The sequence below is a fragment of the Lissotriton helveticus genome, chromosome 8 (genome assembly GCF_964261635.1).
Source record: "Lissotriton helveticus chromosome 8, aLisHel1.1, whole genome shotgun sequence".
Taxonomy (NCBI): domain Eukaryota; kingdom Metazoa; phylum Chordata; class Amphibia; order Caudata; family Salamandridae; genus Lissotriton; species Lissotriton helveticus.
The window spans coordinates 164,111,927-164,136,115 of record NC_136069.1 but is presented as its reverse complement, the minus strand read 5'-3'; the positions used below and the strand labels follow the sequence as shown (position 1 = coordinate 164,136,115).

The window sequence follows — 24,189 nt, the reverse complement described above, 5'->3', positions numbered from 1 at the left end:
CTGAATTTCCAACACAGATATGCAAGAGTGTGAGGCAGAATCCCAGTATCTGTCCAAAAAGTCAATGAAACCTTGATAAGGTCAAACAAAACCTTAGATCACTCAAAGTCCGTTAAATGCTGATCTATCTCGCACACATTAAAGTGACTTTGCACACCTTTTCAAAACCCCGGGAAGTGGCCTGGCAGTGGGCTACAGAACACCGCAACCTTAAGATGCCTGGATACTGTCCCCACGGGGCCCGAACAGAGGCCCAACTGACATAGGCCACACACCAATAACCACCAGGCTCCAGACGACACATTCACATGAGATGTTCAAGATCCCCTGAATCTGACAACAATGAGCGGAGTGACCCCCCTGTAGGTAGACCCCTCCCGTGCTGGGGTAATAGCTGCGACCTCGGACCTGGACCCCAGGACGGGGAGGCTGGGGAGGGGCCCCCGACCTGAGTTACTGAACTGCATGTCACCATTCTGGGTCTTCTGCGCTAACGATCCGTCTGATGAAGAACAACATTGTCCACCTTCGGTTTGGATGTTTTCTTGTATTTGAGCAATATTCGGGCAACAGATGCTTCTGAGGGGAAGTATGGGGAGGGAGGAGTTGGTGGACAATGCCGTTCTGGGGAACTTTTTCTTGTTTGTTGTTATTTGGCACCACCTCGCTTGTGATCTGTACTCATCCTTTCTAGGAGACAAGCATACATTTTCCTAGCTTTCATCATTGGGGGCCGATTAATGCTATGAGGGAGGGTGGGCCTGCACACACACACTCCAGCTACACTTCCGCCCGCATCCACCCAAGGGATGAGGCTACATATCATTTCTTCAGCACTGCAGCCTGCCCCTGACAGTGACAGCTACATTGTCCGAACCCCTAGGCAGATACATAGGAGTGGCTGGCCTCTTAGAGGGGAATAATATGGCTTCCTAAGCATATACATTCCACCCCACCTGCATAAGGAGACCTTCTCCACCTTGACCTGGGTTCTTCCACAATGTCACAGGACACAATGGTGATAGGCGGTAACTTCAACTTCACTCCGAGGCCTGTCCTTGACGTCTCGGGTACCCCAACGGCAGCATGCATGACACAGACTATCAGGCTAAGACACTGGATGCCGGTCATTGGCCTGTGTGATAGCTGGAGGACCTGGAATCCTTCCGGGAGGAATACATGCACACATCAGCTTCACACAAATCGCTTTCCCGTATAGACATCCTGCTTCTCCTGAGAACCTCCTCGTTGCATGTAATGTAGGCAGACATACACCCCAAGGATATATCAGACCACTCCAATGGTGATGGTGGGGATAAGAGAGAGTGAATGCGTCCCGTGGCTCAATGCCTGGTACCTCTGGAACAAGCAATGCGCAGACCTCCTCTCCCAGGGACTGGATTACTACTTCGCCCTCAAAAAGAGTACGGTGGACTCTCCGGCATCCTCTGGGCTGCAGTCAAGCTCACTAGGAGAGGCCATGATCAGGTTTAGGTTGGTTGATCGGCAAAGGACACATCTTTGTGGTCGCCCGGAGACCCGTGTATTGGACCTCGAACATTGCCGCAATAGTGGCCCGACTGAGATCCTTAATCAACAGGTGACAGTGGCATGAGACGCTCTCCGTCAAATGGCGCTGGAGGAGGCCAGCCGCTGTTGAATGGCCTCCACGCAGAAATTCTATGAATTTAGCGATAAATCCGGAAAACTGCTCCACTGGCTAGCCACCAAGGATATGGAATCTTGCATAATTCCGGAGATCCGTGACAGACCCCTGTCCCTGGCCACATCATCTGCAGACATTGCCCTGGCCTTTGCCACCTACTACGGGGTACTCAATGCTTGCCACAGGCGTCCACCTAACAAACATACTCAACCTAACGTACATGATATCTCCCTTCCTACACTGTCCCCTGTTTATTGGGCTATCCTCAACAGTCCCCTTACAGAGTACGAAATTACGGCCCAATCCACAATCTGATGTCCGGTACGACGCTGAACCCCAACGGCTTCCCTACTGAGTACTATTGTAGAGTCTCTAACAAGTTGGCCCCACGTCTCCTCCACTTTACCAAGAAGTGGCGGAACTAGGGAGGTTTCCCTCGGACATCGACATGGCCACCATTGTGGTCATTCAAACGTAGGGATGTCCCAAGGACCAGGATTCTTCATACAGGCCTACACCCCTGATCAACGTGGAGATAAAGATCTTTGCCAAGCTCTTGGCAAGCATACTCTGTCCCTTCCTCCATAACTAATACATCCGAATGAATGTGGCTTCATACCTGACCACAGCACCAAGATCCTAAAAAACCTAGGGATCCATTTTTCTAGAGATAATGTGGAGATTCGGGAACTCAAGCTTATCACCTTAAATCAATGAATGAAGGTGGATCACCTCGTTACTGGGCGGGCACACCACTGCAGATACCAGGGAGAGTGGCTGTGTTCAAAATGATGACACTTCTGAAATAACTATTTGCCATCCAGAACTTCCCTTTTTGCATCCCCGATCGCTGGTTCCTCAGTCTGGCCTCCATGCTCTGCTCCTTTCTCTGGTCCAGTTACTCTCACCAAATAGCACATGACAAACTGCGTAAGTCCGTTTATGATGGAGGTTTAGGCATGACACACTTCCAACTTTAACCCCTTTGCTGCGGGGCTAATTCCCCCACGGCGCTGGGGGGGAGGGGGCGCGCGCAGCACCACAGCAGGCAGGGGAATTATCCCCGCGTGTGAACACAGCGTGGGTCATGACGAGCTCAGCTCATCATGAGCCCAGCGACATCGTGCCTTATGACGAGCTGAGCTTGTCATGAGCACGGAAAGTGTAAATACAGAGCCACACAACTAATAGTTCTCAATGACGGGCTGACCGGTGCCTAGGGCGACCTGTCATACCATCTCTAACTCTCACTTCTCGGGATGGACTGTTTGATGGGCACTCTTTATGACAATCCAAACCTGGCACTCTCCGTGAGACCACAGCAGTGGTGCTACACACAGGGTGGGATGCATCCCAGAGCTTGGGATGGGGGAAAATCCTGACCAGCCCAACCTTGCTGTGACAGCGCTGTCGCCCTGCAAACAGAGCTCAGCTGTCGGGATTTGCTAAGTGGGATAGGACTGGCATAACAAAACTCGGAGAAATGTGCAGGGGCGGTGTGAGCACATTCCAGGCCCTCCAGACACATTTCTCCCTCTCCAACACCCAGTTCCCCAACTACCTGCAACGGAGGCATACCCTACAACTAGATAAATCGATGATTTTTACCCTCCCCTGGTATAACCCTTTAGAGTAGAGGGTGCTGATGGGTGCGCTGGGGAAAGGCGGCATTTCTCAGCTGTTCTGGACTCTCATTACCAGCACTCCAGATGGATTCCCCTCCCTCAGACAGAAAAGGGAGCTGGAAGACACCGACTGGTCCTTGGTTCAACTGGCCCCCACAAATAGTGATATCTTCGAGGCCCTGCCTAATACAACTTAATTATCTCCATGCCACCTCTCTCCCATTGATTCAGCTCTGGCGGACCTGTAGAGTTAACACAGCGGGATGTCCCTTATGTCCCTGTACCAATTCAGACTTCTTCCACATGGTTGGCAATGCCCCCTCCCTTAGCTGCCTATTGGCAGCAAATTATGGCCACTCTTACTCAAGTACTCCACATCCGCATCACTCTTACCATTCAGGCACTTCTAAGCATTTTGGATAGGGTCAGGAATTCTGGGGGACCAATCTCTAGTTGGGATGGCAACGGAGGAAGAGAAGGGTGATATTCCCCGAAAGTGGAGGTGTGAAGCAACACCCACCCTTAGGGAGTGTCAGAAAGGAATGGACTGGTGTACGCAACTGGAAAAGCCCATCAACGAGGCCAGGGGTTGCCCACAGAAACACTTCCAGATATGGGGCGAATGGCTGGACTTTTATGTTCTAGACGCTTGATATCTCTATTTCGTATGACGTACATGTCACATGGGATACCGGTGCACTTGCTGTGTTGTTATTCTGTTATGCTGATTATTAAAAATCAATAAAATTGTTCATGAAAATTGTCAATGAAATCATGACATGAGGAGGGCTATACTATGATGATGGTGATGGCAGGGCACATGCCCAAACATGCTTTTTTAGGGTGCTGGGTAGCTCACTTAGCAGAACATTCCCATGATCCCGCCCAACCAAAGAGCACAATTGTTTACTTAGTATATGAATGAAACAACATTAACTTTGCCATTCATGAAACCACTTGATAGTACATTTAAGCGTTTATCAACCATTTTGGCCTAAAATAACGCTACATTTGTGCTGAAGGCTGGTTACATCTGGGTAAAGGGACAGGGTCTCGAGATAAAATTCTTTAAAACCAGAAGCCATTGAGACTTCAATAATGAGACTATGCCTAGGATTTTGGCTGTCTCTTGTAGGGTAAGTAACCTCTCAGTTACGGCGTAGTCTTCTGATCCAGAACTCACTTCGATTCCATGTGTATGACCAATCAGCGGTGAGGAGGACCCCATATGCATCTATAGACTATAAATACATACATTACAAAAATAAAGAGGCAGAAATGTAGACTCCAAAAATAAAGACTATTCCAAATACCTTAATATCACCCAGTTTGAAATCATATGATGATGAGATCATTTGTACCTTGGAATGTTTGTAGGAAGATATTCTTGTAGGATCTTTATTTCCAAGTACCTATGATTGTACTCTATACATTTAAAGGCTTTCACTCCAAGGACCGAGGGCTAGAGCTGCTGAATGGCAAAGCTGCCCCCCACTAAAGATGCATAGTCTTTGTTCTACCTTGTGCCTCTTTCTTCCTCCAACCTACACTTCTTGTCTCTCTCACTGTTGTAGGATCTTTTTCATCCCTGCTTTCTTCCTTTCTCAATCTTACCCAATGTTCCTATGCTTCCATCTTTCTCCCTTTTTACCTTTCTCTCTTATGCACTGTATCTAATAGTGAATAATAAGTCCGCAAAAAGGGCTGTCAGTTCCAACCTCCCGCAAACACCAGTACAAAGTTAGGAGTCGAGATACAAACCACCACAGATCATGCTAGTAACATGCGCATGGGATGGTAAAATGCAACAAAAGACATGATTGCAAAAATGCAGTAGAGGGATCTCTAAAGGGATCTATACTTTTTGCCACTCTATGCAAATAAAACCACCATCAATCAGACTGATAATTTTTCAAAGGTAAGAAGTGATCGGCAAACAAACACATGGAATGTATGGCTGTCAAAGTAACTCATATCGTGATAGCCTTAACACCAGTGATTGCTCCAGTCCTCATTCTTAAGACACATATACAGCGGTATTGACATAAATATTGTGCTCTAAATAGTGGTTATAACAATATCATATTACAAAACCAGGAGAATAGGGTCTTAGGGGAGTTTAATGACCAAGCCTAGGTTTAAACCCCCAATACAATGATTTAAACACCAAAAAACCTAGGGGTCTAGAGTGTGGTACCTTTCGTACACTAAAACCGCAGCGCCAGCTTGCTAGAAAACACTAGTAGGGGTGGAAAACAGATGCAACAGAAATAAAGGTGTAAGTGGTTGTAACAAAGAAACCCGCTCGGTTTTGAGGATTCCCATCAAACACTTGTATGATCAAATTCTATCATTTGGTCATCCTCGGGGGTCTGGTGTCTCTAGATCATTGAAACCCAGATATCCCCTGAAGTGCAGCGGGGTCAATGCCCACAAGCACTCAGTAACCAATGATAGACCAAAGATGGGTATAAGTGCAGTGCAAAACTAAAGAAAGTGGTGAGTTTAAAATAGAATAGAGGACAGAAAAGTAGATTTATTAGGTACCACACTCTAGACCCCTAGGTTTTTTGGTGTTTATAACAATATCATACCATTGGGTGTAGATTTTCTATTATTAACTCCAACGGGGTGATATTTTGGTAAATGATACTTAAGGTGAAATATTTCGGTCGTGCGATATTTTGCTTAAGAGTCCCTTCTAGGTTGTACAATACGTTGCTGGTTACCTATCCTTCATCCATTTGACTGTCGGAGCAGGTTCACCGACTGCCTTGCAAGGGAGGATGATGTCCCGCATCCAAGGAGTTGTCACCGTGCCGCTGAAGGTCAGGATACGAGCTGGAGCTAGGAGGCAAAACAGACCATATTGTGTTACATGCTATATTGGCCTAGGAAGGGTCATTGGTCAGAACAACGCTTATTGCAGCTCAAATAGCCCTCTCTATAGTGGAAATAAAAAATAGGAGGCACACTATATCAAATATCCTAACAAGATTTCATTACTTAAGTTCTAATAAACTATTACAACAAAGTCTTACTCTGTTTTCATTGTTTCACCATTGATCCTCAACAAAATGCCTCATATTTCTATCTCAATTAAGTTTTCGGATAGCAATCATTATTTTAATTTTGGTACTATATTATGTTGTTTTTTTATTTGTATTAAGCAACACCAGTAGCGACTCACTCCGGTAAGAGTGGTGGGGCAGTGGGGAAGTGGGGTGGGGGAGGGTAGGGTGTGGTGGAAGTCGACAGATAATGGGATAAGTAATAATAAATAAATGAAAACCCTTACTTTGCGCTCGCCGCATTGCCGAAGCAGCGATCCGGTGAATGCAAAGTAAGTTGTTTTATTTATTTATTTACTTAATATTACTTATCCTGTCGTCTGTTGACTTCCACCAACCCCCACCCCACCGCTCTTACCTGTGCGAGCCGCTACTGTGCAACACGTACCAAGACTCTAGTTTCTAGGCGTGCGTACTATGAAATAAAACAAGTAGAAATGATCATAAGCGTACAGTAAAACAAGTATGGAGATAATAAGGTGCAATATAGACAGAAGGGGGGTTAGGGCTGGTTAGGGCTTTAAGTGGGATGGGTCCTGCAGGTGCTCAGAATCTGCAGTTCTTAAAAGCAGGTGCTGAGACGTGTCCCTATCGGGTACTAAATTGTTGCCCTCACACTCAGGGGTCGATTAGGATCGCGGACGGACTTGAGTCCGTCCGCGACCCCTGAGGAGGAGGGAACGTCCGCATGGGCTGCGGCGTTCCCTCCGATCTGATTAGGATGTGACCGCCAGGGTGGCGGTCACATCCTCTATCTCTAACATTGCGGCGGGTGCAGCTTCAAGCTGCACCCGCCCCAATGTAAAAAATGCATGCACAGCATTTGCGTGCACAAAGCGGCAGGCACCGCGCGGTGCCTGCTGCATTGTGCACGCAAATGCAGGGGGGTACTATAGGTACCCCCCATGTGCACCCCTCACCACCCCTTCACCCAGGGGGCCCGCAACGGGCCCCCGAAGTGAAGGTCCGTATGCTTTTTCACGGCGGAAAAGCCGCCGTGGAAAAGCATAGAATTGCAGACATCCTAATATGCCTGGCGGTGTCTGATAGACACCACCAGACATGTTAGTGCTTTTCTGCCGCGGTCGCCTTCCGACCGCGGCGGAAAAGCTGCGGACAGATTATCAGACCCACCAGCCATCCTAATTTGGCGGTGGGTCTGTGGAGGCTCCGCTGCGGTTTTCCCGCATCCTCCGGGCCGGCGGTGGCTTCCGCCGGCCCGGAGGATGCGGGAATTCCGCAATCATAATGACCCCCTCAGTGTGGAAAAAAAATCTTAACTCTGCAGAAGTACCACTCTTCACCGCCTTTGATGTAACTTTAAAGAGACTCATTATGGTTCTTTCATGATCTCATCATTTCAGAATTGAAGTATTTTCAATATTATATACAAGAAAGCCATAGTTGTTGCTTATTTATCTTATGCAACTAACAACCATTTACAAAGCCAATAATTCTGGCTTGTTGTAGGTGTAATGTCACTTGTATTATACATTTGGATGCAATGACAGAAGTAGCACAATACCTGTTAGGCGGCACGACACACTATGCTAAGCACAAATTTTTAGCTTACTGTGTTCTTGAACCACATCCTTAATTACACCGGCCACACCCCTTTAAGAGACCCCTCCCAATTTTTTCATCCCACTTAAAGTCCTGGTGATGTTAAACATTAAATGGTATAAAGTAGAAGGGTATAACATTAGTAGATGGGAGGGAAGAGGCAGATGAAAGTGGAGACTTAAGGGTGAATGCCAGCTGATTTCACCAAGTTGTTCATGTTTGCAGCTTAATGAAAAATATTATTAGGAAAGGTTGCATTAGAGAAAACCTTATACAAATGGACATAAGCTATTTGTTTTTGTTTATATCATCTTGTGGCATGATGCAGTGGCAATTTGGTTTTTGATTTAGTTTACCATTCCAAGATGGTCGGTGCCCACCTTTGAGCGATAAACGATAAGCATGTAAAAACATGGGCCAAAGATGATGTAAGAAAGGAGTGGCCCAACAGCAAATTGCACCTTCTTGGCTCTTCAAAAATATTTTTTTTAAGTTACAAAAAAAAGAAGGTGGAGCAACAGTGGAAGGGGCGTGGAGAAGCGGAAAATGCTGCGGAGTGACAGGAGCAATGGAGGAGATAGGAAGCTGGGTCTTTACATTTAAAAAATGCCAGCGGGATGAGGAGAGACAGGAGGAGCAAAGGATGAGGTGGGGGTGCAACAGAGAGAGCGTGGGGGGAGGGGATGTGATGGGGAACAAGCACATGGGAAATAGATTTAGTTGGCAGATATATTATTTGTGTATATAACTGCCTTGCCTGTCTGAAATCAATAATTACAAAGTTGTTGAGCAAGTCTTACCTTTGTCTGCAGGGAAACGTTTTCAGTGTCTTTTGGACAGTGATTGTGAATGGGATAGTAAATTGGAAACTTGGACACAGATTGAGGGGGGATAGCAATGTTATCAAAATAGAAAATATTTTCTATATGGTAGTCAAACCAAGTGCATGCTGGGATGTCGATTGTTTGCAGTTGCATCTGCTCAACATGGAATAACACCCAGATCAAGCTACTCTCTCCTTCTACTTATCACCCTATTCTCCAATCCTGTGCAACACCCTGGGTTCGCTGCTGCATAGTGCCCTGTTCACTATTACTACAAGCCTACCCATCCTCCATGCTAATTTATATAGGTCTTTTGTGACTGCTAGACTGGGTGCCTGTATACCTTTTGTCCTCTGTGACTGCATGCATGGTTGGCTTCCTGTCTGTCAGTGTGGGTAACATAGGGGTCTGTATATTTATTTGTCTATTTGTGTGGATGCCTGTTTGGCAGTGTTTGAGTGTGGGTGAGTGACTCTATATTGTTGGCCTTTGTGCATGTGTATCTCTAGGGCTGGGTGTCTGCATGCACTAGTACCATCACATCAGCTTGTCGGTGTACATGGGTGAAGTATGCCTGTTGGTCTGTGTGAACATGCATATATAGATTAGTGGGGCCGGTGTTTTCCCATGTGCATGCATTACATAAAACCTCTTGCCTTTGTCAGTGCACCCTGTTGTATGCATTTCTTTTTATTGTGTAATCCAAAAACTTCAGTGCATGGACTTATAATTCTCAATTACTTTCAGCTCTAGTTTACAAATACTTTGGTATCAGCCTCACTTACATATAAAATGCACTCAAATTTCCATAGTGGACTTCTCACAAGGGCAATCAGCATTTAAAAAAAGGGTTGAGTCTATATTATTAGTAGGTGGCATTCGGGAGGATTGAAAGTGGCATCTTTTGAAGAGTGACTTCTAAGGCATGAGGAGATGTGGGTAAAGCTGCTGCTGCCTTTGGATCCTGGGAAACCATGTTCTGATCCCAGCCGAGGCGCATCACCCACAATTGTGTATATGTGGGAAATCAGTTCTCCCTGTGCCTAAAAATGTGAAATGTAATGTGTGCAAAAGGTATTTCTGGTATCACTACTTGATGTACACAATCTTGTAAATCATCTCCCAACTCCTCAAATAAATGACAGCTATCCTTGATTCGTAGCAAGGTTTATGCTACACCAATACACACATAAATACTGTATGGACTTTTTATCAAATAGGGTTTCCTTCATAGCCCAACAACCATGATCTTAAATCCCTAATCATATTATAGTACCACCAGTATCTGCAGAAGCAAATGTTGGCACTTAGTGTAGAAAATATTCTAAAACATTGTTCAAGCAATTTACCTTTGGCCACAGGTTCAACTGTTATGATTTCACTGCTGTTGCCTCTGCCTGCAGCCGTCACCGCCATCACCCATATGCTGTACTGACGATTCCGGCTTAGACCAGGGATCCGGTAGGAGAAAGAGTCGGGAGAAGCATCAAATTCACTGATGATCTGCCAAGAAAGAGAGAGGAAAAACCCTTACGAGGAGAGAAAACTTACTCAACTTACACTGTAGGCAGCCCCAGCCAAGGGCAGTTGCTTGTAGAGTGGATAACACAGAATATTAAACCAAACAAAAAAAGGCGGCTCGGGAACCCGTTTGTCACACAAATCAAGTGTTGCTTTGAGTGGCCAATAATATAACAGAACCACATTTAAACTCCTCAAGAAATGGTTTGCCACCAATTTGAACAACAAATAATATAACATTGATCACAAAGATCTAAGAAGCAACCAGACCAACATATACTGACTTGACAGCAAAATTGTCAGGTACAAATAGATGAATCAAGAGATATAATATCTTTGATTATTTGATCATTTATTTCATATTCATTGGAAACTTGAACACAGCCAAAGTGTTTCGCCCGTATCTGGACTTCTTCAGGGAGCATCAAAAGGAAGGACCCGTCACTTGTTCCAACCCATTCCATTTATCAAAAACAGAGAAGTTAGTCTTGCTTAACAACCAAGAAGACAAGTTGACCCATTTCTTGGCTATTACCAGTGCGATATCTTTTTAGTGAACAGAAGCTATACGACTTGTTACAACTCCGCACTAATACTATCCAGATTCGTGGACAGTGTGTCTCTTCTGTGCTAGGCTGTATGACGTGGAATCTCCGCGAATGTGTAGAATTTTAAAGAAGTGTAATCAGCATCACAGTGTGAACCGTTTGCGTGTAAGAGCAACGTGCAATCGAAATACACGTTGTTCTTACGCTCGGCGGCGGATCCGAACTGTTTTTGTTCATAAATATGAATGTATGGTTCATTCAATCTTGTTTACAAATTGAATATTTTTATGTTGAAAAACACCTGCAATTAATAAACAAATTTGTAATAGATTCTAGATATTATGTAATAGAATTTGTTCAAGGTAGTCGGATGTATTCAAATGCTGCGCGGCCAGGCAAAAAGTGACATTGTACACTTGCTACACCTACTATTGACATTGGGGGTGGCAGCCTCATTCCTGACCAGCACATCACAATTTATACTAACCGGTTAAGTGATAGAAAAGGGTTTTATTACAGCCAGGCTTGTAAATGTCTTTAGAAAAATAAGGGTGAGCGCAACTCACCATACTCATAATTTCATCAGTGCCATTTCAATTATTGATACACCTCTAGCTCTTTTTTAGCATTATTAAATTAGAATTTAATAATGCTTTTGAGTTTTTCTTTTATTGAGAAAAATAGTTCACTTCGTAAATAGCCTAGGAACAGTTTGTATTAGTGTGATAGTGATATTTGCATATGCAGTGGTAGAGTAAAGGTGCCAGGGGCCCTCAAGAAAACAAAGAAAATGTGATACCCTTCCCTTGTTTGGCAGTGAAACAGCTCAATTAGGGTTCCAAGGCCCCTCAGGCACCTGGCCCAGGTGCCACTGCACCTGCTTCACTATTGATGTCTTCCCCCTGCTTACATGCAGTATGGTTTATTTTTTTATTAACTTAACATGATTTTGTATTTTTGGCAATACACCACCAACCTGCAGCCAGAGAGTAATGACCAACATTTCCCTGTTCTCCAGACAACAAAAAATGGAATATGAAAATGTGGAAGAAAGAGACCACTGCAATCACACTTTAATTTTGTACCAACATGTAAACGCTATTGATCATCCATGGCCTAGGAGATATTTTATACTGCCCTTCCATGGAGGAGCACCCCCTGATAGTTCCTGAATGTAACCTCCAGCATTGAGGCTTTGGAAATAAATTTCTCAAGTGTTGGGCTAGGTATTGCCCTCAAATGCTTATGGCATTTGACAAAAATCCAACTAACTCACAGCAGGCATTTGCCAAAGGTATGAATGCAATTTCAGCAGGGATGGGAAACAACTTTCTCCAGTTGATGGTGTGCTGACTGACTGTTTTTTGCCTGCCTGCCACCAGAGATAGGTTTCTGATCTCCAAGGGTGAGGCCTTTATTCTCTGGCGACCATGAACCAAGCCTTCTCAAGCAGGAGATGCTTAACACCCCCGCCTAAGGAATGACCTACGGATTAGCATTATAAGACCTGGGATCTTCAAAGAGGCCCATAGCCTTTTGTATGCCAATCTGGCTTCTCACACACAAGAAGAAACCGACCCCTTTGTCCTGAGCCCTTGGCACCTGTACAGGAGGGAAAATTAGCTATGAAAGACAGGTGTGTACACCCTCAGCCGAGTAACACCCTTGAACTGGGCTACCTGAAGTGGATGCGACTTCAGAAGTGACTATCTTGGTGCTGGCAAATTTAGGATGTCTGGGACAGGGTTATGCCCACTTCCCCCAGGAAGTGGTCACATAGGGGGCGCAGTGATCCAGGGATAAGTAGCCCATTGGCTACTACCTTATACTCCCCTAAAGCACCTAAATTCAGTATTTAGAGGAGCCCTGCCACCAGGAAATCAGATTCTGCCAACCAAAAGAAGAAGGGCTGATAAATCTGCAAAAACAAGAACTGCAGAAGAAGCAACTGACTTGGCCCTAGCCCTGCTTGCCTACCCCCCTATTCTCAACAATTGCACCAAACTGGCTTGCCCTGCAAGCTGCTGATCCTCCAAAGCCTGCCAGCACTTCTCCAAAGACTCAGCTGTTCTTCTGAATCTTGCAGGTTCCAAAGACCGAGCTGTGGGGCTCCAAGACAGCGAAAACCTGGCCCCAGAGAGCCCCACTACACCTGAGCTGCATAGCCTGAGCTGAAGTCGGCCAACGGTGCCGCTGTGGCCCAAAGATCCTGATGATCTAAGATGAAGGACACTGAAGAGCTGTGAAACCATCAGACTGAAGAACAGCAACTGAATTGGCCACAGCCCTGCCGGCCTGTCTGCTGTTCCCTGTCGAAACTGCGCCAAAGATGTCTCATCCTATAGCAGTTGTGCCTCTAAAGCTTATGAGGACTGCCTGCCTTCAATAAAGACTCAAGAACTCCTGTGAAGCAGCAGAGCTGCTTCCCTACATCCTACAGGCTCCCCAATGAAGCATGTGAGGGCCGGAGAGGACTCCAGATCGCAAATACCAGACACCGCAAAACGCCACTGCACCCGTCCGTCCTAGCTTGAGCTGAAGTGGGCCAATGTTGCCAGTGTGACCCTCCACCCTCTAGAGACAAAGCCCACCTTGGACATGCCCACTTCCTGATGCTGCCTGCAGCCTCTGTTTGCACACCCCTTCTATGGTGTGTGCTACTAGTGATGAAAATCCAATGCCTAAAGACTCCCCTGCACCTGTCGCCCCTGGAAAAGAGGACCAAAGGCATGCCCACGTCTCTGTTGAGTTGAGCCTTGTAAATAAGCCCCCAATTTTTGGAAAAGAGTGACTGAAATCTTTGAGATCAATTTGACAGGTTGTGAATGGCGTCCACATGTCCCTTGGGATTCCCTACCCTAATAAGTTTCTGCCTTTGTGAGTGGATCAACTTGACTTTTAAAGGTGTCCTGCATGGCAAATTGGTAGTCCCATTAAAACTAGCCAGTTTGGAGTGGTTGGAGGTATCTCGCGTGATAACAGCATAGGAAATGCATTTTCCATCTTTAAGATTTTTCAAGTGAGGATTTTTTTCAAGGATGTCACCACTCAGTCTATCTGAGTTTCTGGCAGAGTATTTATGTACTTACCCCTAGGACGGTCAATTAGAGGGGGTACCTATCACCGATGAGAGCTCCTTGATTGATGATTAGACTTTGATGCTCGATTGGGGAAAAGACCTCTACAAATTCCTGGTTGCTGTGCCTGACTGTTCACCTCGTCAACCGGAGCAGTAGTTACCTCTTCAAAGTGAACAGGACAGAGTTGGCTAAACATAAAGGGCTGCCGGACCTTCATTTTTTGGGACGTTCCCTGGTGCAGGAGCCTACCACCGTATTTACGAGGCAGCACTAAGCCTCTTTTTTCAGCTTAATGCTGCCTTGTAAATATTGTTCTCTTTAACGCAGTTGTCTGCATTAAAGGGGCGTGCAATAGGTGTTGCTGGGGGCGTTCCCCGCAATATCCATGGCTTTTTGACACTGTCCCATATTTACGAGAAATCATAAATCTAAGCAGCGCTAAAAACGTCTGCCTCCCCAGAGAAGGCGTAAGGGAGGCACAACGAGGAGAAATATCTTTATTTCTCCTTATTTTTCCTTTTTCTATATTTGCTGCATTCTGCAGCTCAGTAGAAAGAAGAAAAGCATCTTGTGATTGTTTTTGTGCAGGAAGGGTTCCCTTCTTACATAAAAATAGTCATCCCCGCAACGCAGGCACCCTTGCACCATGGTGCAAAGGTGCCTGGGTTGGCGCATAGCAGCCTAATGTGCGCCGGCGCAGGGGGAAAGGAGAGGAATGCACCAGATCTGATAGATACGGCACATTCCTGCCCTTTTCTTTTGCCGTAGGGCAGCGGTGCAGGAAGGCCTGTGGCGCTGCCCTACGGCAAAACCTCATAAATGAGACCCCAAAACTTTAAGATCTTTAATAATGCTAGGGATCATGCCCCAGGTGAGAGACTCATGGGATGCTGCTTAGCCCCAATAAGACCACTGAACACCAAAGGCAATCTCAATTAAAATTGATGTTGTCCTCAGTGGCCGTGGGGAAAACAAATTCACTCGCCCAGATAGTGGGTTTCCTGGCGCTTGTACGAATACCGCAAGGGAACCCTTCCTGGCTTTCCCTGTGAAGTGTCCACTCCTGGGCACCCCCATGGTGCAGACCAGGCATCCCTCCTCGCATTGGGCCGACTAAGCAAGCTATTTCCCAGAGTTGCAGCGCGGGATCCATGATAAGAATATACAGTCAGGGGAATTAATGAGCCCGAGACCCGCCAAGGCAGGACTCGAACCCTGGTCCCTGGCCAGAGCTCTGCATTGAGGTCTGCCTGCTCTAACCATTGAGCTACACTTCTCCACTAACCATTGAGCCACACTTCTCCACTGAATCTGCAATCGCAGGATTAAATAGTGGCATATTAACCCATCCACTCATCCATCTGTTTAGAAGTCAAGTGGGAAGAAAGTTAACAAATAGACACACTATAACCACTGAACTAGCAGCTCAAAGCAACACAAAACGCGCACTAATCCCACTGAACTAGCTGCTGACAACAATGCAATCTTGCAACTAATATCACAGCTTGAAAGACGATCAGGATGTAAACCACAAGAGACTTTCATCACATCAGATAAAACAGCTTTGAGAAACGTGATTTGTGACCCATGCGGATGCAGAATTTCCTTGGGGCTTTATGCAGCAGAGATAATGTCAGCGCAGAAACTGAGAAATTGATTTCAGTTTGATGAACAAGCGAGAATCAATAGCGCCCTCCAGTGTTCACACTTGACCAGCAGGGCTTCACTTGTTATATATATTTTCTTTTTTGCAGTCTTATAAAGCGCAAACTCGACCTGAAGGTATTGGAGAGCTTTACATGATCACTAGTTACATTACACAAGGACACTCATTTTTTGTAGGCACAGGGAGATTTTTGACCAGATGTACATAGACTTCTGTTTGCGATTTTCTAATAGCGATTTTTTTGTGATTTGCTATTAGGAAATCGCCATCAGCTATGTACAACAGTGTGTTTTACACTGTTTGCGATTCCCAGTGGGTCACAATTGACCTACGCCATTAACATTCACAAGGTAGGTCGCAATTTTCGACACATTGGTAATCGCAAAAAACACAGTTATTGTGGACTGCTGGGGCCAGCAGACCACCATGTCTGTGTTTGCCTTTAAATACAGCAACCTATTTTTAAATGCAGCCCGTGTTCCTTAAAGAAAAACAAGATGCTTTTAAAAAATAAAAAATGAAAAGTTTTCTTTTCATTTTTTTAAAGTAGCCAGTAGTCCGTGGAACCACTGGCTGCTCTTAACACCTTCACTGAGGCGGCTATTCCGCCGCAGTGCTAAGGGTTTGGGGCGGGCGCGCGGCGGGCGCATGCTGGTGACGGAACCGCTCCATCACCAGCGTCGGTTGAGCTGTGCTCGTGACGGAGCGGTTCCGTCACGGCCCGCCCCGCTCAATAGAACCCTCAGCGCAGGTGCGGAATTCGCACCGCGCATGAGCGTTCTATCGAGCTGGGCGGGCCATGACGGAACCGCTCCGTCATCAGCACAGCGCGACCGCGGCTGATGACGGAGCGGTTCCGTCATCAGCACCGAAGGGGTTAAAAAACGTTTTCATATACATCCACAAAGGGGAAGGGGTGCCCAGGGATGTTAAAAATAGCAATATGTATGTACATAAGCGGCGTTCATTTATGTTCACAGTACCCCTTGGTGTAAACAGAATAGGTATCGCTAAAACTCTGACTGTGTTGTCCCACTAGCATAGACCCATGCACACACGTACACGACAGCCATTTTAGGTACCATGGTCTCTCAGTTTGCGGTCGATCGCCAGCGCCCCTTCCCTGACCCTGCAAGCTTCCCCATGCCCCTGACTGCCCCCTCTCCCACATGCGCGAGTCATGAGCTCTCCCCTCCCGCATGACTCTGTCCCTAAAGAATCGCACCCCGCGCCTGACCAACACCTCCTGTCCCTCCATGAATACCCCTCCTTTGATGACCTCTTCCTCTGAGCCTGAATGTCTGCACGGACCGCTGGTCATCCCTTAGCCTGAGGATACAGTTCATTGTCCACTACTGTATGTACTCGTCTCTCTCTCTTGAAAGGAGCCACTATTGATCATGACCACCCCCACCCCTGAGATTCGATCAGGAGCACACATTCCAATGGAATCAGCAGAACACTCAGCCGCATGACAGCCCCTCCTATTGCATGGAGGATAAGGGCCCTACTGTAGCCACGTGTTGGAATACCTCCATACTATACAAAGTGTTGATTGTAATAAAGGATGCCTGTGTGCCACCAACCTGTGTATAAAAGACGAAGCCTCAGAGAAACTTGTTAGAGCACCTCCCGAAGACACCATGCGAGTGTCCCAAAGGACATGCTCTCCTCATGAGTAATAAACCTTTTTCCTTGTCTTCCTACTTCCAGTGCCCGTCTCTTTATTTGGTAACTACTCAAGAAGGAAACAAAGAGTCGCCCTGCACCAGCAGCCTGGGCATCGGGTGCGATCGGTGCTGACCCTTCTTTTTACAATTGGCGCCCCAAACGCGGGGTCCATCAGCGACATAGGGTCCGGTAAGAGAGGTCCAGACGATGGGGTGAACATCTAAATGATTGGAGTATACCTGCCTTGAGAGGGCCCTCGTCCGGCTGCCGATTGAATGAGCTTCACCGATTCCGAACGGACCTCTCTCGAGTGACCTATTGTCCTGACTGGAATCCCACAGGAATGCTGCGGTAAAAACATGGAGAAAGAGAACGATCGGGCGCTGGAAAAAGGAAGGCGAAGAACTGCCCACATGGTCCGGTCCGGGTAAGGTCGTGACACACGACAAATTGCGAAATTGATTGATTGATTGATTGTTTGAAAATACTAGTATTGCCTATTGATTGCTTCTGGGAGATTCTCTATTTGCAAACAAACACAGAGTCGCCAGACTCTGTTTAGTCTTTGCAGATAGTGAAGGGTAGGCAACGCAAAACTTTAACACGTCGTGCCTATTTTTTTCTCCCCATTGATTGATTGATTGAATCGAGCATTGAATTGTTCGAAGTTGGTTCTCTTAGGAATCTTCTCTGCCTGCAAACGGGGAAGAATAGGAATATTCTCTCTCCCTTTGCAGAGAGCGAAGGGTGGGTAACGCAAACCTTTAACACGTCGTACCTATTTCGTTCCTCATTGATTGATTGTTTGCCTGAACATTGACTGTTTGGGAATTGGTTCTTTTTGGAGGTATTCTCTATTTCGCAAACAAGCACAGAAGTCGCCATACTCTAGTCTTTGCAAATAGTGAAGGGTAGGTAATGCGGACCTTTGTCCCCCGTTGTAAATCTGTCATGCCTATCTACTCCCCACTGACTGATACGCCAGTTTCACCCGGACCATTTACTAGAGGAAGATCATCTGGCCCGACCAGAGAGCACCCCTAGTGAAAAGGACATATGAGATAATAAAGTGATCACTGTAACCTGTTAACAGAAAAACTTTAGCATGAAACAACCTGGAAAGAAGGGAATAGGAAAACGAATTCAGTAGGCCACTGATGAAAAATGAACTTTTTATTAAATAACGAACAAGTAAAACGATAACAATACTTAATGGTAAAACCTATTTAGTAACCCGTAATGAGAAACCGGAAAACAATAAGAACGATAAACTGGGGAAAATGCAAGTCAACAGAACATCCGCCCCCACTCTGGAACCTTCCAAAGTGGAGCAGAGTTGCGGCCACGCCCAGCCGAAAGCAACCCATATAAGGCGGGTCCTGCTGCCAACAGTTGGCCAGGAGATCCTAACGTAGGGTGTAGCCGGAGGAGAGGCCGAGGCCAGCGGGACCCGGCCAGGGGATTGCCTTGACAACACCGGAGAGTTGCAGGGGGGGGAATGTCTTCGACCCTCCCCTCTCTCTCCCAGTCCGGCCGCGGTGGCCCTTGAGAGTTGCAGGTAGTCCCGCCACATGCTCTTCCGGTCCGGCCACCAACGGCCGGGGGCTGGGGCCGATGGATCCAGCAGCAGCCGATAAGCCAAGGAACCCGTTCATGGGGCCAGAGCAAAGGACGTCCGGCCGACATCCACCAGAAGCCCGGCCCAAAGACGGACGGGACATTCTTTCTTTTCTCCTTCGTAATGGCAGCGACAACACGCCAGACACCACTTCTTTCTTTTATAATGGCTGCGACAACACTGGGGGGGATGTCTTGCACATGCCTCCGACCCCCCCCCCCGTCCTCATCGCCTGGTCCGGCCATAACAAATGTCAAGCAAGACGCCGTGGGGTGCATTGGGAGGGAGAGACGGTGCGAACAGGCCTCTCCCGCCTCCTCAGGTGGAGGCTTCCCAACTGCACCCTCAACGTTCCAGGCGCCCAGAAAAGGGTTCTTCCACTGTGGCGATGCTGCGGCGCCTCGCCCGGTAGGGTGGAGCCCGTCCGCTCACTTTACCCCGCGATCGCCGGTAGCTGCCGAACTCTCAAAATGGCGGTCGACCTGGCAAGAGCGGGCCCAGCATGAAGGAATGGCCCGGTCACTTACTGACTCCACCGTCATAGTTCTCCACAACCTTGAAGATTCTAGAGGAGCCGCGGGAGTCCCCGACTCCCGCAAATACCCCCGATGGGGAGTGACTGCCATGATTGCCCACGGAACGATGGAAATGTAGCCGCAGGACGTCGGCGCTCCCATGCTGGCGCCAGCCTCAGTTTGAATGACTAGAATCCTGCAGACCACAGTCGGATCAGTTCCGGTGAAAGCATATAATGACCCGGTAGGAACATTGTTGCCTCCCTCCCCTTTTTGACTGATGGTTCGAACCACCGATCCATTCTTTTGCCCTTTAACGGAACTTTTGGACTGCCAAAGGAAGCTCTGGGTCAACCACGAGTTAATAGACATTTAGACTATGCCTGGTTCTGCCTGACTGCACTCAAAATGGCGCCGATGCAAATGAAACTTTCAACTCCTTGTTGTACCCCGATTGTTCGGCCCTGGTGTCATGAGTTATGTATGGAGGTTTTTTTTATTTTAACCGCATGAATTGATATAGGATGTGCACTGATTACGTGTTCTGATAATTAAGGGATTCAAGATGTGTACTGTCAGTTCGGGAAATGAATTGATATGGGATGGGTACTGGTTATAGGTTCGGACAATGAATTGATATTGGATGGGTACTGATTATGTGTTCAGACGGTAAATTGACATCAGATGGGTATGAATTGAACATTCGGACAATGAATTGTTGTTTGAATTTTGCACATCATGATTACTGAAAGTTGGAAGCCCAACACTTACGACACTCGCTCACACTGAAGTCTCGATATGATTTTATTGCGCTTTTCGCACCTTTTATGTGAAATAAACGACCACCGACTCCGCTCCAGCCTGCTCCGTGGCCGGTCCACGGGGTTGTAGGCCCGTATTTATGCATCGACATTCTTATTAAAGATTTTTTGAGAAAGCAACTATAAGTGTCCGTGTAAATTGATAAAGTCTTGAATGAATAACCCCTATTTTTTGATATAACTGAAATGTAGATGGAATGACCAAGCTCGATTACATAAAGGGTTGAAAAGGTATAACCGGTAGAAATATTGCAAATATGAAGGGTCGAATTTTAGTTGTGTATTTTTCCTTTTTATACAGCCAAAGGCAACCGCTGAAGATCCAGGTATTTAGCCCACACTTTATATGCTACCTGTATAAGAAAAATCACACTAGCGGTCCACCTGGGCTTAAACGCCCCGGTTGGCAGTGACTGCATCCTGTGGAAATAGGGCGAGTACGCAGTAAGTAAAAACCTTTCTGGGTTTATGCGCGCGAGTGCATATCAATGTAGCATGCTCTCCCCTCCCTTCTTTTCCCTCTCTCTGCAGGTCACCTCGGAAATGCCGGCGAAAATGGTGATCCAGCGGACGAAGAGACGGGAAAAAGAGTCTGATTATAGTACCTGACCGCGACAAACCCCGAATAAAACAAAAAAAAGAATAATGTACACGCATGATTAAGCATTCTTACGTTTTAAACTAAGTAGGGAAAAGTTTAGGGTATTTCGAGGTGGGGGTTACACAAGTATCCCCCGCCGAGAGGACTAGGGATATTGCCAATATTTGAAAACCTACTACCGCCTTTTTCGCATCCACATAGGCATATAACTAAAAGCTGCCCCCTTGCTCTCCAATTGACACCAACTGTTGTCTCAGCCTGGAAACGCACTTGCTAAAAATGACTCGGATAAACCACCGTGAACATTAGCCCGACCAGGTTAGTACGTGACCAATTGCCAACGGCGTGAGTGTGTACAAAGAAAGCCACTAGTGAAGACAGCGAACGATAAAAGAGAAGAACAAAAGGTAAAAAGAGCTTAGGATGTTAAGAGGCGCACAAACGTACAGGAAAAGATAATTTTGGCCAATAACTGTTTTATGTCTTGTCTTGGATCTTTGTGTGTGATACATGTGCTGTCTCCCCCGTCTGAATTTGTGTGTACATGATGCATGAATATACGTCATCCCTCTGCCTGTGTTTTTATGTTACTTAACCCTTGTTGTTCTGTGTTGTGCGCGCACTGAACGGCCCATTATTGTACACGTCTCTCTCTCTCTCTCTCTCTCTCTCTCTCTCTCTCTCTCTATGTCATACGTGTACTGAATGGACCATTTAGGGTGCGCTCGCTCGCTCTCTCTCTCTCTCGCTCGCTCTCTCTCTCTCTCTCTCTCGCTCTCTCTCTCTCTCTCTCTCTCTCTCTCTCTCACTCTCTCTCTCTCTAAAGCCCCCCCCCCCCTATGCCAGGACATTGTGCCCCTCCGGCACAAAACATAATTGGGTTCCCTCGAACGCAAAGGTGTTCAGCAAAATTGACCAAACCCAAAACGATTGAGACTTGCCATATTATTACCTCTCCCTTCTGCAAACAATAGAACCCGAGTTGGAAATGAAGGAAAGGACGGGTAAGACGACGGATGTCCCCTAATCTGGCCTTTTATAAGGGAACTATAGCGTCAATGGTCTTCTGTCTCTCAGCTCGTTAGAAAATGCGATCCCCAATGCCTCGATTGCCCCACCCCTTGCACCTAAGCATGGATGTCCAGAGTACCCCACTTCTCCCGATCGACCCCAGCTCCCTGTCCAAACGTCCCCATTCCCCCGATTAACCCCAGCTTCATGTCATCTACCCTCGAAAGCGAAATTAATGACTCCGATTCACGTTCACTCCCCAAGAAGGGCATGTCTTACGTCCACCCCCTTTCTTCATGACGATAACGCCCCACATACAAGAGTTAGCCAACCCCGAAGGGAAATGTAAGATTGTCGATACTTGGGTTACAGGGAAGAACGAGTCTCTACATAAGGACTCGACTTTGAATTGTCTATAATGTTGCACTGTGTGTAAAGGTCCAATTTCTCTCCACGAACGCCACGAATGAGCACTGTACATTGATGAATTCCATGAGCAATGCACTCCTACAGTCTCCATAAATAACGACCTCTGACTGTGACCGATGAACTTATCCCCCACCTACACAGGATTGGGGACGGAATTAAGATGTATAAATGTCTTCTCCTGCCAGTTGTTCTAAAAACTTGTTTTCTACTCATTTAAAGATATAATAACCGGAGGAGAGGAGCTGGACGCGACGCACAGCCTGGCCACAGATCATGAAGCACACGTGACCGCAACCAAAGGTGGAGCCGCAGAGCAACGAGACGCGGGACGAGGCACAACTCTCAATCTCGGCAGATGAAAGAATGAAGGGCTGTCTTGAAGCCCTCGACTTGCTGACCCACTTGTGCCTGAAAGTCCCCGCCCCCTTTTTCGAGTCCGACTGTTGGGCTTGCTTGCTCATCATCCTTTGCTCCCTTGGTCCCTTGGTGTGTTCGAAGATCTGGCCCCACTCCGCCCTCTCTTCCCTCGGTTATTCAACGAACTTTTTCATATAAACTTTGACTATGGACTGGGATTTTGCCACGGAAAAACAGAAAGACACGCAAGTGCCCAGCATGAGGCACCCCTAAGAAAATGAGTTAGGAAACAGGACTGTGATCTAACAGCAGAGGACTGATCGCACCGTGCAACGCGTAGGGATGATTCCGAGCTGGATTTATAGCTCCACCGCCGGTGCTCAAAAGCGCCAACGAAAAGAAAAACGGACTAACAGAGTCTACCAGTGGTGGCTCGTCGTTGAAAAAGACATTTTCGCTAAAGACCCCCTCCCTTCCAGAACTTTCTACTCACCCCTTGACTAGTTGTTTACATCGAATTGCATTTCTCCCTCAATTTTATTGCTTACAAAAATGTTTCATCGATCACTCAAGCCCAAAGGTCACATACGGCACTTTTTACTGTATATTGATGTCGTCGAAGAAAAAGTCCCTTTAAACCCTGACTAAATATTATGCCCATATTCAGGCTTGTATTTAGAACTCAACAAATGTAAAGTAACATGTATTATATTTTGCCTATCACATCGACTGTGTAGAAATTGAACGTGCTTATGTAAAAAGTGGCGACTGTTAAAAATAGCAATATGTATGTACATAAGCGGCGTTCATTTATGTTCACAGTACCCCTTGGTGTAAACAGAATAGGTATCGCTAAAACTCTGACTGTGTTGTCCCACTAGCATAGACCCATGCACACACGTACACGACAGCCATTTTAGGTACCATGGTCTCTCAGTTTGCGGTCGATCGCCAGCGCCCCTTCCCTGACCCTGCAAGCTTCCCCATGCCCCTGACTGCCCCCTCTCCCACATGTGCGAGTCATGAGCTCTCCCCTCCCGCATGACTCTGTCCCTAAAGAATCACACCCCGCGCCTGACCAACACCTCCTGTCCCTCCATGAATACCCCTCCTTTGATGACCTCTTCCTCTGAGCCTGAATGTCTGCACGGACCGCTGGTCATCCCTTAGCCTGAGGATACAGTTCATTGTCCACTACTGTATGCACTCGTCTCTCTCTCTTGAAATGAGCCACTATTGATCATGACCACCCCCACCCCTGAGATTCGATCAGGAGCACACATTCCAATGGAATCAGCAGAACACTCAGCCGCATGACAGCCCCTCCTATTGCATGGAGGATAAGGGCCCTACTTTAGCCACGTGTTGGAATACCTCCATACTATACAAAGTGTTGATTGTAATAAAGGATGCCTGTGTGCCACCAACCTGTGTATAAAAGACGAAGCCTCAGAGAAACTTGTTAGAGCACCTCCCGAAGACACCATGCGAGTGTCCCAAAGGACATGCTCTCCTCATGAGTAATAAACCTTTTTCCTTGTCTTCCTACTTCCAGTGCCCGTCTCTTTATTTGGTAACTACTCAAGAAGGAAACAAAGAGTC

The 24,189-nt window shown here is 46.7% G+C and overlaps 1 protein-coding gene across 1 annotated transcript in view; it reads right to left on the bottom strand.

The window, feature by feature from the left end:
- Positions 1-24,189, bottom strand: part of DSCAM (DS cell adhesion molecule) — a 959,122-nt gene that overhangs the window by 177,552 nt on the left and 757,381 nt on the right. Inside the window, exons 21-22 of the mRNA XM_078656818.1 lie at positions 10,099-10,252; positions 6,021-6,138 (exon numbers count right to left, since the gene is read on the bottom strand). Coding sequence (XP_078512944.1) covers positions 6,021-6,138; positions 10,099-10,252 — 272 coding nt within the window. The remainder of the gene's footprint in view (positions 1-6,020; positions 6,139-10,098; positions 10,253-24,189) is intronic.